Source organism: Mercenaria mercenaria, chromosome 5 (genome assembly GCF_021730395.1).
Source record: "Mercenaria mercenaria strain notata chromosome 5, MADL_Memer_1, whole genome shotgun sequence".
Taxonomy (NCBI): domain Eukaryota; kingdom Metazoa; phylum Mollusca; class Bivalvia; order Venerida; family Veneridae; genus Mercenaria; species Mercenaria mercenaria.
The window spans coordinates 95,492,102-95,505,364 of NC_069365.1; the positions used below are offsets into that span (position 1 = coordinate 95,492,102).

Sequence of the window (13,263 nt, forward strand, 5' to 3'; positions counted from 1 at the left end):
CCAAGAAATCTGATATTTTCTAAGTACAAAAGGGGCCATAAATCTTGCAAAAAGCAAGATGGAGTTATGTTTCCTTGCTATAACAGGGTCAGCTTATGATGGTGAACAAGTATTCCAAGTTTCAAAGCAATAGCTTTGATAGTTTTAGAGAAAAAGCTGACCTAAAACATAAAACTTAACCAGCAACGCCGACGCAGACGCCGACGCCGACGCCGACGCCGACAACCGCTCAAGTGATGACAATAACTCATCATTTTTTTTCAAAAAATCAGATGAGCTAAAAAAGACATTAAATGCAGCAACAATATTAACAATAATTGTCATTCAAAACATTGTAAGGGGCACAACTCTAGATGTACATCTCAACATCTAAATGAGTAAAATCAACAAACATTCTATATCTTAGTCTCAGTAAAAAAACAACTGAATTTAGAGTTTACAGCCTAAAAATTTAGAGTTTACAGTCTAAAAATAATGAGTTTTTAATTCATCTTGAACTTCTGAAGCTGTCAGAAGGACATTTTTGTAACATTGGTTAGGGACAAGTGATTTGAAATCAGCAACCTTAACCACTCGGTCATTGAGGCCCTGCAGTTCTTCAGTCTAATTTCAAAACTTGTTTCACCCCATTGAAAAAGACAGGACATAAAGTTGTTTTACATTTTAGATTAGTGATATTTTTATTCACAAGTTTATACAAGCTCTAACATCTTTATTTTCAGCTATGTCTTGTCAAAATATTGCTCTTCTTGGCTTTAATTTAACACTGACACAATTATAGGTTATATGGTGAGTTTCCAGATTTTGATGGTGGAGTTGGAACCCAGGTGTCCCCCTCCGGCTTAATTTTAGGCACAACTCGTACCTGAGTAGCATCAAGAGCCTTCTGTAAGCTTGCTAGATGACTTCCCCACATGAAAGAATTCTACAACCCAAATACAGGTTTCCAACGGACAGTGAGGGGCAATTCAAAGTTAGCAACCTGAACCTCTCGGCAATGGAGGTACTCTTCAAAATATTGCATCTTGTGTTTATACAATGAAAAATATTTTGATCTTACTGTATACAAAGAGAATTTCTCTACTTTGTACATATTTTACAGTTAACAAGTGATATACATAAACAAATACCAAATTACTCGGTTTACTTGTAATTTGCAAGTAATTTCTAAATATAGAAAACATTGACATCAATCTAGAGTTGTGTCCCTTGCATCAACATCACTCATAGTCATATATTAACAGTTACACTGTTTAAATGCTACTCATTTCTCACACAGGTCACTAGGTGGGATTTTTCAATTTTTTACACTAAATATCACAATTTCACGTAAATATACATTTGACACAATAATAATTTATACAAAGTTCAAAAAAGTTTTTTTCTGTACACAGAAATAAGAGCTGTAAGTTTTTAAAAAAAGCACAAAAAAATGTTTATGCAATTTTCATGAAATATTATGAAACTCAATGAGGGTCACACAGGACCCAAAAGTGTGCCAGAATTCAACACTTCTGCACAAGGGACTTTTAAATATGATGCTTCACCTGCAGCAATTTGTTTTTTATTTTTCATTTCTAGTATGTTTACGATTCATGAATATTCAATATTGCAGTTATATATTTCATTATCTTAGACAGAACCCTGATTACCTGAAAATTTAAAGAACATTCTTGATATGAAGATAGAATAACTCATCAGGTCTTATGAGGCAATACTATAACTCAAGTCCGAGGTCATCGAAAGCTTGTGCTTCAAAGTGTGATTTTTTAATGATACTTTCCTTGTTTACCTTGACTACAGGAAAACACTGCCCTCTACAGCAACTGTTTCTGAGACATATTCTACGCTATAAGCCTTTACAGAGGAGGTAGACTGACTTTCAGTGTGAAACACAAGTAAATTCTTGGTAAAGCTTTCAGCAAGTATTGGTCTGAGCATAAGATATAAATAGGTTTACACTTTTTGTGATAAGGATACTTTTTTTTTGCACAAAAGAGCCGAAGTTGTAAAGAATATTATATATTCCACATTTCCCATTTACACTTCATTGCAATCTTATTTTTCATTGGTGAATTTGATCACATGACTTAAGCAGTCGAATCCTGATTGAATGTGCAGATTGTGGTTGTCTCCCTTTTTAGAGTGACAGTGTCCAGAACAGTCTTCCATAGAATAGTCTGAAGCACATATAAATATGCAAGTTGATTCCGATTGGTCAGTTTAAATCACAAGAGTCTGACCAGAAAGTCTGATTGGTCAGTGATAGTCACATGACATCACAGAAGAACACAACATAGACTACAACTGGCCTCTCCACTTTTGTCTTTCTTTAACTGGCCTGAAAAAAGTGATGTAAATAATTTAAATTGTCATTTATATCATGTAAGCTTTTTTAAAATTATATTACCGGTAATTAATCTATTGTCATCTATGGTCAGCTTCACATTAGAATTACACAATAGGAATATGGTATTAGGCTGATAAATTTTCAAGTGACTAAAAATGTTTTCCAAAAAGTAAGGAGTGAAATTTTACACACTAGGTGACACGTTTCTAAAGAATATTGTCTCATTGTGGACACAAAATTGAAATGATCACTGGTCCAAACATTTATGTCTAAACAGCAAAAGACCGATTTCAGAAAACTTGCTAAAGTACTGCAAATCCTCTGTTACACCAAAAGTGGCAAGTGAAGATAACTGTGTAGTGGCACATATAGGCTATCTGTGACAAAGTCCAAGGAATTTACAATTTCATTTATTTTTACCATATGAACTCTTAAGAAATACAATATTTTCTTTTAATTTATGTTTGTTTTCAAATTCAACTTGCTGAAAATGTCTTTTAATGAGTTTTAGATTGAAAACAAGCAGTTTTCCCCAAAACTCAAGTACTTTTCAGCATTATCAAAAAAAAAGAATTTAGTCATTTTCAGGGAGTTTTCAAGGACTAGAATCAAATTCAAAGAGTTTTAAAGGGCTGAGTGAACCCTATGCAAACACAATTCTTTCACAATGTGACACATACCTTGGATTTTAGTTTGGGGACCAGATAGAGTAAAAAAACCAATGCAGCCAGCAGTCAGGACTATGCTCAGAAACAACCAAACAGAGCAAAGTTTTGATATAACAAATATATATACATATCCACAACATTAGCACATACCCTGATTGTTTGGCTCTGGTAAATTTTCTCTTGCAACTAAATGCATCACTGTGGTTTTACCAGCAGGTAATTGTAAAGCTGCAATAGAAAAACCACATTATGATACACATTATATATCTCCTTCATACTGATTCAGATGAAATTATTTATTTACATTTCTCTGTGAAATCAATGAATAAATTGTATCAGTAATTCAGTTCATGACTGTATCTACCAGTACATTAATAATGCTTGTTACTAGAGAGTAGTGTTTACAAGTACTGATATCGTTCTAATTATAGGAAAACACTGCTTGCTGAAACAATGTTCATGACTGGAGCACATCGGCTCACTCAAGCAATAATAAATGTATATAGTCCCTGGCTGGTATACATGTAATATACCTTTTAAAAAGTAATATTTTCTTAGCTTAGGTTGCTTGAAATCATGTGTATCTCAAGCATTTATTTATTTCTTTCACAACCTTTAACAATCAGTTTTTAACTGTCATCTATTACTGATTAGATACTGGTTTAATTACATATATGCATCCAAATATTTTATACAATGAATTACGTAAAGTAATGAAGTTATGCTCTGGACACAAAATATCACTGAAACATTGGACTGTGCTGTGATCTTGACCTTTGTCACCTATACACATGGTTCATGTGCTCTGCATATCACCTCATCGCCACTTACCTATATCATATGCCAGGACTGAAGACAATAATTTGAATGGTTATAAAGTTATGCTCCCGACAGGAAATATAAAAGGGCAAATTTGACCTTTGAGCTCTATTTGTGACCTTAACCTTTGACTTATCAACCTGGTTCATGCACTAACACATGAATGTACCCTATACACTCTCTGGACATGAAATATGAAGGACAGATGCACAGGCCATAACAAAATATATTCATTTTTCCAAAATAAGAATATACAAGAGGGCCATGATGGCCCTATATCGCTCACCTGTTATCATTGCACTTGAGGACAAGAAGGTCCTCAGAAAAAATATCTAAGTCCAAAGGACAGTAACAACAAAGGGAAGAAATTTAACCAAAAAGAAAAAAAAATTCTTACAAGGTACAGATTTGTCAAAATACACCTACAAATTGGAGGTACCATCCATGTTGTACCACAGAAAAGTGGTCTCAATTTTCCCTACGGCCAATAATAAAAAAGTTACTAAAATAAGCTATTTATAGTAACGTAAAAGGGAAGTAATTTAAAAAAAATTATTGTAAGTGAAGAAAAGAAGGATCTGCCAAATAAATCTGTTGACATAAATGAAATTTCAGATCAGTATCTTCATTAGTTACGGAGATATACCCATTTTAATTTGAAAGAAAGGGAGGTTATTTGACATAAAATCAGTCCATAGTTATCTACCCTGATTGGCTCAGTCCAACTAATGACAATAATGAAATTTCAAATAAGTACTATAAGTACTTACTGATATAAATCCATTTTGATTACGATCAGGGGAGGTAATCAGATATAAAATAACTCTGAACCTACGCTTGGAAGTTGGATCTGACTTGTCATGATATCCAAGAGTTATTGTTGTTGAAGTTATTGTGGACGTTTGTATCAAATAAAACCATAAATGAAGTCTCTATATGGCTGCAAAAGCCAAAATAGCCAATTTTGGACCTTTAAGGGGCCATAACTCTGGAACCAATGAAGAAATCTGGCCAGTTCAAGAAAGGAACCAAGATCTTGTTGTGATACAAGTTGTGTGCAAGCTTGGTTAAAATCGAATCATAAATGAAGCTGCTATTGTGCAGACAAGGTCAAAATTGCTAATTTTGGCCCTTTCATGGGCCATAAATCTAAAACCCATAACGGGATCTGGCCAGTTCAAGAAAGGAACCGAGATCTTATGGTGATACAAGTTGTGTGCCAGTTTGGTAAAAATCAAATCATAAATAAAGCTGCTACTGTGCAGACAAGGTCAAAATAGCTAATTTTGGCCCTTTCAGGGGCCATAACTCTGGAACCCATAAAGGAATCTCGCCAGTTTAAAAAAGAAACCAAGATCTTATGGTGATACAAGTTGTATGCCAGTTTGGTTAAAGTCAAATCATAAATGAAGCTGCTATTGTGCAGACAAGGTTAAAATAGCTAATTTTGGCCCTTTCAGGGGCCATAACTCTGGAACCCATAATGGAATCTGGCCAGTTCAAGAAAGGAACCGAGATCTTATGGTGATACAAGTTGTGTGCCAGTTTGGTAAAAATCAAATCATAAATAAAGCTGCTACTGTGCAGACAAGGTCAAAATAGCTAATTTTGGCCCTTTCAGGGGCCATAACTCTGGAACCCATAATGGAATCTGGCCAGTTGAAGAAAGGAACCAAGATCTTATGGTGATACAAGTTGTGTGCAAGTTTGGTAAAAATCAAATCATAAATAAAGTTGCTATTGTGCAGACAAGGTCAAAATAGCTGATTTTGGCCCTTTCAGGGGCCATAACTCTGGAACCCATAATGGGATCTGGCCAGTTGAAGAAAGAAACCAAGATCTTATGGTGATACAAGTTGTGTGCAAGTTTGGTTAAAATAAGATCATAAATGAAACCACTATCGTGCAGACAAGAAATTGTGGACGGACGACGGACGAAGGGCGATCACAAAAGCTCACCCTGTCACTACGTGACAGGTGAGCTAAAAAGGCTGCCATTTATATGTGGCAGGTTAAACATTCCATTTCACAGATCTAGGTTTCATTCTAGGTAAGCAGGTGGGTTATCTGCATAAATGATGATGTCATTGTCATTTCATAAATGTTTTCATTATTTTGTTCTAGTAATGGCATATGAATTTGACAACATTAGACAGCTATTTCAACAATCAGATTTCCCAACCAACTTATCTTCTTGGATGAATGACGTTACAAAGTTTCCCAATTATTAAAATACATTATTCTGAAAAAACTTTTTTCCCTCTAGCACCTTAAACCAAATGAGTGCAAAACAATGTTTATGGACACTATGTGCAATAGCTGCAGGACTTAACAAGAGCACCGCCTTGCGGGTGCTGACGCTCATCTGATTTTTTTTGTGTAATAGAAATATTGTCCTACCCATGATTTTCTAAGTCTAAAAAGGGCCATCATTCTTGCAAAAAGCAGGATAGAGTTATGTTTCTTGATGTACAGTGTCCACTTATGATGGTGAAAAACTGTTGCAAGTTTTAAAGCAATAGCTTTGATAGGTTATGAGAAAAGTTGACTTAAACATAATACTCAACCAAGAAAATGATTTTCTAAGTCCAAAAGAGGCAATAATTATTGCAAAAAGCAGGATGGAGTTATGTTGCTTGCTGTACAGGGTCAGCTTATGATGGTGAACAAGTGTTGCAAGTTTCAAAGCAATAGCTTTGATAGTTTAAGAGAAAAAGTTGACCTAAACATAAAACTTAACCAAGAAATCTGATATTTTCTAAGTCCAAAAGGGGCCATAAATCTTGCAAAAAGCAGGACGGAGTTATGTTTCTTGCTATACAGGGTGAACTTATGATGGTGAACAAGTGTTGCAAGTTTTAAAGCAATAGCTTTGATAGTTTAGGATAAAAGCTGACCTAAACATAAAACTTAACCAAGAAACTGATTTTCTAAGTCCAAAAGGGGCAATAAATCTTGCAAAAAGCAAGATGGAGTTATGTTTCTTGATGTACATGGTCTGCTTATGATGGTGAACAAGTATTCCAAGTTTCAAAGCAATAGCTTTGATAGTTTAGGAGAAAAGTTGACCTAAACATAAAACTTAACCAAGAAATCTGATATTTTCTAAGTACAAAAGGGGCCATAAATCTTGCAAAAAGCAAGATGGAGTTATGTTTCTTGCTATACAGGGTCAGCTTATGATGGTGAACAAGTATTCCAAGTTTCAAAGCAATAGCTTTGATAGTTTAGGAGAAAAGCTGACCTAAACATAAAACTTAACCAGGCAACGCCGACGCAGACGCCGACGCCGACGCCGACAACCGCTCAAGTGATGACAATAACTCATCATTTTTTTTCAAAAAATCAGATGAGCTAAAAAGAAATGACTTACCTCCTAACGTAACATTTCCATGCAGAAATCTGCCTTGATAGATTAATCTAAGAATATTTGTCTCTGGTAACTTTTCATCTGACCATTCTGTAGAGATATTAAAGCATATATGGAAAACTTTAATAGTGGGTAACATTTGGTTAAAACTTTATTAAATGAATCAACTTTTTGTCAGTGTATATGATCAAGCTTAACTCACTAAAAAGAAAAGTGAAAATTTTAAATAGTTTCAAAAGCAATATACTTTGTATCTGAAAATTACAACTGAAAATTATGTCTGCTGGTCATATGAATGTGCCCTCAAAAAATAAACCAGAGCATAAAGTTATAAATAAATTAATAACAACGCTTCTTTCAAATTTTCCTTTTGTCATAACACAGATCTATTTAAATAATCACACAATGCAAGTGCTGGGTTGAGTGACAAGAAGGCCACGGTGACCCTAGATCGCTGATAAACATATATTTAATAAGTTTTAGTGTCTATAATATAATATACTTTGTAAAAAAATCCCCCTTTTCTAGTAAAACAATGCAAAATTTCCCACACAAAGGGCCCAACCACCCTTCCCCTTATCCTTTAAAAATTTCACTGCAGAAGTGACTCGTGGTTGCTTTGAGGCTTCCATTAAGACACAAGGCTAAAAACTGCTCAAAAATAGCATTTACAGGAAAGATTACCTGTTGGCCAGTTGCTATATACATGCTCTGTTATATCTGCAGCTGAACTCGAATGTGAGAACAGGAACTCTTTCGTGCGACCACTCACTAAAATCAAACGCAAATTTACCTGAAATAAAAACAATTCGGTATCATAAAGTAGGTGATTTTAACCAATCAGACAAGCTCCTATGGTCTTGGAATACTGAAGGCAGTTGAACTGTATGTGAAATTTGTGAAATTTTTTAAAGACAAAAATGTTTCTCTAAACAGACCAACCTCAAATTAAACATAAATTTTCTTCAAAGTTCCACTTGTTCTGAACAGTTTGGTCTATTACTGTTTATTAAAACAAATTTTAGGCCTATGAGGCCATTTGTAAGCTAGCTAGATGACTCCAAAGCAGTGCTAAAAACAACAATATGAAGTTATGTTGTTACTTGTAGCCAGCAGCTTCAAAAGTCATACAATTAATCATATTTGAAATTATCTGAAGAAATAAAACAATTAAATTTTATGATATGAAAAGGCATATATGAAATCCACTTATTTAACTAATGCAGAACAGTTTGTTTCATAATTCGATTAACTGCAAGAATAGAAAGAATTTTTCACACTCTTGTTTCTCAGAACAGTCAACCAGCGAACCACTGTGCAGAAAATATATAATATATGCCCTGATCGTTCAGTCTAATTAAAACTAGAGCTATCACTAAAGGTGATGAATGTACCCCCCGCATGCACTAACACAGTACATTGCAATTTGACGCACACAAGATTGCATAATTATGTGGACTGTATGTATATAGACTGTATGTATACAGTATAGTAACAAAAAACAAAGTCCCATAACTATGCAGAATATTTATCTAAAAGAATGTAACATGCACCATGCACAACTAGGGTTGGTACTGATCACTTGTGTGAAGTTTCAATAAATTGTGTGTAAGGGTTTGGTAGATTAGGCACGCACAAGATTGCATATGCAGACTGTATGTACATAGTATGTTAACAAAAAAACAAAGTCCCATAACTCTACAATTTTTGTCGCTGAAAGAACCTAACATGCCCCATGCACAACTACTGTTGTTACTGATCACTTGTGTGAAGTTTCATTAAATTGTGTCAAGGGGATGAGGAGAGATGGTGCGCACAAGATTGTGTCTATGTATATAGTATAGTAACAAAAAAACAAAGTCCCATAACTCTGCAAATTTTTTTTCTGAAAAAACCTAACATGCCCCATGCACAACTACTGTTGTTACTGATCACTTGTGTGAAGTTTCATTAAATTGTGTCAAGGGGATGAGGAGAGATGGTGCGCACAAGATTGTGTCTATGTATATAGTATAGTAACAAAATAACAAAGTCCCATAACTCTGCAAATTTTTTTTCTAAAAGAACCTAACATGCCCCATGCACAACTACTGTTGGTACTGATCACTTGTGTGAAGTTTCATTAAATTGTGTCAAGGGGATGAGGAGAGATGGTGCGCACAAGATTGTGTCTATGTATATAGTATAGTAACAAAAAAACGAAGTCCCATAACTCTGCAAAAAAATTTTCTAAAAGAACCTAACATGCCCCATGCACAACTACTGTTGGTACTGATCACTTGTGTGAAGTTTCATTAAATTCTGTCAAGGGGATAAGGAGAGATGGTGCGCACAAGATTGCGTCTACGGACAGACGGACAGACAGACAGACAACCTGAAACCAGTATACCCCCCCTTACAACTTTGTTGTCGGGGGTACAATAATGTCCTAAACATTGCAGTGCTCCAGCTAGGATTAAAAAACGGTAGGGTGCTGGCAATGAACAGGGCACTTTGGGGGTCCGGGGGCATGCTCCCCCCCCCAAGTCAAAAAATTGTAACGGGTGCATGCATTAGGTGCATTTTAACATATACTTTAGGCAAGGAATTTTGCATACCTTTGGCATTATATTAGGCACACTTTAGGCATGGTATAAGGCATGCTTTGTGCTTTGAAAGTGTAGGTTTGTCATCTCTATTATACTAAGAATGCTGCTGCTCGTGTTTTAACTTAACAGTTCCAGAAATTTTGAGGTATTGCAGGGGTATGAAATAGTAGCCTCTTGTGCCTTTCTGGGTCTAAATTTTGAGTAAAAAAAAACTATTCTTTTTTTAAAATAGTAGGGTGCATCTTTGATGAGTATAGGTGACTTCCCAGCCAACTGGGGGGGGGGGGGGGGGGGGGGGCACAGGGCCTGTTCTTTGTAATTGTTTATTTAATAACAATATCTGTGTGTTAAAGAAATAAAAGCTTGAAATCATTTCTGTAGCTATAACATTTTAATAACTTTTGTTTAGGCCCATTTTACTTGTTAAAATTTCAGAACACATCTTCTCCATGTACTTGATATTTATGAATTTATATGTTTAACATACAGAATGTATTGTTTAAACTTTCACTTAATAAACAAAATAAGGCAAAGTTTTTAACTTACAGGGGTCACACTGGGAATTTTTTTCTCTGAGCCACTGCTTTTTCCGAAGATAAAATTATGAGGCCAACAACGGCGAAGCGCATAGCATTGACGTTCTTGTGGGACTACATTATATGTACTCAAGAAATAATAAAGTTATTACATATTTCTTAGTAACCCTTTAAAAAGCTATTTAGAAAATCAATTTGTGTTAATTTCTAAAATTTAAATTATCATTTTTATAAACATCTGCCATTTAATAAAAAAAATTCTGGAAATCACATTTAAAATAAAGATGTCAAAAAAAGAAAAAAATGTTTGAAAAAAAAACAACTACTGGTGTCTTATTTTGCACATTGCCTATAAGTGGGTGGGGTTCGATGCCTTTGCATGTTTTATTCTCCAAAAATACTTCAAAATAAGAGCTCCTTTTGCAACAGTTGTCATATTTTTCTTAAATGTAGACTTTTTATTGGCTTTTTATTAAGATTGCACTAAAAAATCTCGTCAGAAATGACAGAAATATCCGAAAATCACGGTCGCGAAAACGGGTGACAAATTCGGAAAACGTAAGTTAGAATTAAATATTTGATAAAATACCTATGTTTTATTGCTTTTCTATGACCATAGCTATTCAATACTTACAATTTCTGCTTGTCTAAAGCATTTTTATTTGTTTTTGCCCAAACTAACCCTCGGCAATCATAGAAAATTTGTCTAACGGCCGACTGCTCATAAAATCGTATCAAGTGCACAAAATGATGATTATAATTATCCAGTTTGTTATTCAATAATCTAATTATCGCCAATTAACTGCCTGATAAAATAAAAAAATTTACAAATTGGCTCCCTCCCTTTCAATAACGGATGTTGTGTCTACACAGATTATCGATTTTTCACACCTTTTGGTTCGTAAAACTGGCAATATTCGTAGTTTTGCAGACAGACATAGCTTCGGGCCATTTTCGCCAATAAGAAAATTTCGGAGCCACATTTAATTTTTTGTCGCAAATGGCTCAAGTGGCGATCGACAGCGTGACCCCTGACTTACAACAGACTAAGTGCAAGTTTAGCACTTCAAATTGAACGTATTCCGGGTATCCAAAATTTTATATCCAGGTATGGTTACACTCTTCTAAAATTCATTTTTAAACAATATTTTTGAAAAATTATTATGATGCCAAGACAATTTAACAGCATTTTACAGTATCTGACATTAAAGTTTACAGTGTCCTTACATCTTATTAAACTAATTTCAAAGAAATGTTCATGAAAAATCGGCCATTTTATACAGCAGACGACAGTCTACTTTTGATTTCAAAAGCTTTTAAAATGATCAAGGTAAAAAAATCCTATTTAAATTTGACTGTGGTCGATTTTTATCAATTAAATTTAAATGTCTGTTGTCTGGACTTAAGTTTTAATTGTGTATAAACGGACATTTACATCCGTAACCGAAAACGAAAGTACAGTTTGACAGGCGTCGCGAAAATGAAGATAATTTTCAGACTGGTTAGATATTGTTTTAACACTATGCTTCAGTGATTTTAATGCTGGTGTAGCAGACTAAATCGGGCTGATTACAGTAGGCAATTGTTTGCTAATGTCAATGCCCTCCGGCGTGAATCACTCGATAGAAAGCTGCAATAAAGCAGTTTATTATAACCACTGAGGCAAAAAAGGGAAGGTTGGCTAAAAAGAAAATGAATGGTTGTAAAACAGCAGGGTGCCTGGTGGGGCAACAGGGCGGAAAGAATTTCGGAACGGGCGATGCGCCCTGCTAAAAATCGCTAGCTGGAGCACTGCATTGAAAACGACTTTCACAACATAACTTTTAGTATTTATGCCAGTTTGATTATGCATGGTTTATTTGACGTTTCCTGGTTAAGTATGTTTCAAATGAGAAATGTAAATGAGAGACCGCTTGTATATGTGAATAATTTATTATTTAGATTCAAGTTTTAGGTGAACAGTTCTTACATCTTTATAATTATTTGATATTTTCATTTGCAATAAAATTCAAGACATAAAGTATCCACAATATCTGGAAAAAGTAGGCTGGTACTCCTAGCCAGGGTTGTCCAAGTGTAACCCTACGGATCCACTCCTCTAGAATCAGAATTCAGATTCTAGAGGTATGGATATGTAACCCTAGATACTTCCTACAGGTTAACAAACGAAGGTCTGCTTTCCTACAAGGGTGATTCTCTAGTAATGAATGAATATATGCAAATTTCTGTATGTAATAAATAAACACCTTGTCTGCAGGTATGCCTCTTGATCCCATTCTCACTTCTTATGATTTGGGATGACAGTAACGTATCTTTGGTGCAAGCGACCGAGCCAGAAAAATTCCCAGCCACTATTAATCGGGGTAAATTCTTTGTAAATCAAGCAGTAGTTTGCCTATAATTTGAGAAGTAAACAGTAGGAAAAGATATGTTTTCCATTCTAGACAATATCTTTTTAGAATAATTTGCGGAGATTGGGGGATGAAAGTATTTTTCGATGCATCTTTTTTATCGTTCCTGTTTATTGTCAACCATAACTGCTAGGAATTGTGGGTCATTCTGCGCATGCGCTAATTTTTCATCTGTGTTATTCAAATGATTGAAATGAATTTCTAAAGCACCCCAAAGATAAATATAATGATTAAAATTTTGTTGCCAAAGTAAAGGTATTTTATGCAAATTTACGCCTGTATAGCTGGAAAGGTGAGAATTTTCTGTTTTGACGACTTAATCATTTTGTCATGTAGTTAAGGCGCGTAACGATACCATAATTAAATTCACAAAAAATAATGAAAAGTTAAAAGTTGTAAACTAAAGTCTGTTCCATTCCAAAGGTTTACCCCAACTTTGGAGTCATATGACAAAACTACGACACTTACCGGCAAAGTAAACATGGTTTGATAAACTAAAAAAAAGTCACCCTCGAGAAATT

At 34.7% G+C, this 13,263-nt stretch overlaps 1 protein-coding gene across 1 annotated transcript; it reads right to left on the minus strand.

The window, feature by feature from the left end:
• Positions 1 to 284: 284 nt before the first annotated feature.
• On the minus strand, positions 285 to 12,877 carry LOC123557996 (ubiquitin-like protein 3). The gene is made up of 5 exons (XM_045349849.2): positions 12,578 to 12,877; positions 7,892 to 8,000; positions 7,211 to 7,297; positions 3,169 to 3,246; positions 285 to 2,341 (listed from the first exon to the last, which is right to left on the minus strand). Exons 1-5 carry the CDS (start codon positions 12,605 to 12,607, stop codon positions 2,280 to 2,282), a joined length of 366 nt encoding a protein of 121 aa, XP_045205784.1. The 5' UTR covers positions 12,608 to 12,877; the 3' UTR covers positions 285 to 2,279.
• Between the last annotated feature and the right edge of the window lie 386 nt (positions 12,878 to 13,263).

What these genes read in the sequence shown, in the direction of transcription:
- LOC123557996 (XM_045349849.2), bottom strand. Translation starts at nt 12,607, where the DNA reads ATGGGATCAAGAGGCATACCTGCAGACAAG. An exon ending in GAGGCATACCTGCAGACAAG is followed by an intron (nt 8,001 to 12,577) that starts GTGTTTATTTAT and finishes TTTTTATTTCAG; the next exon opens with GTAAATTTGCGTTTGATTTT. An exon ending in TGGAAATGTTACGTTAGGAG is followed by an intron (nt 3,247 to 7,210) that starts GTAAGTCATTTC and finishes TTTCTATTGCAG; the next exon opens with CTTTACAATTACCTGCTGGT.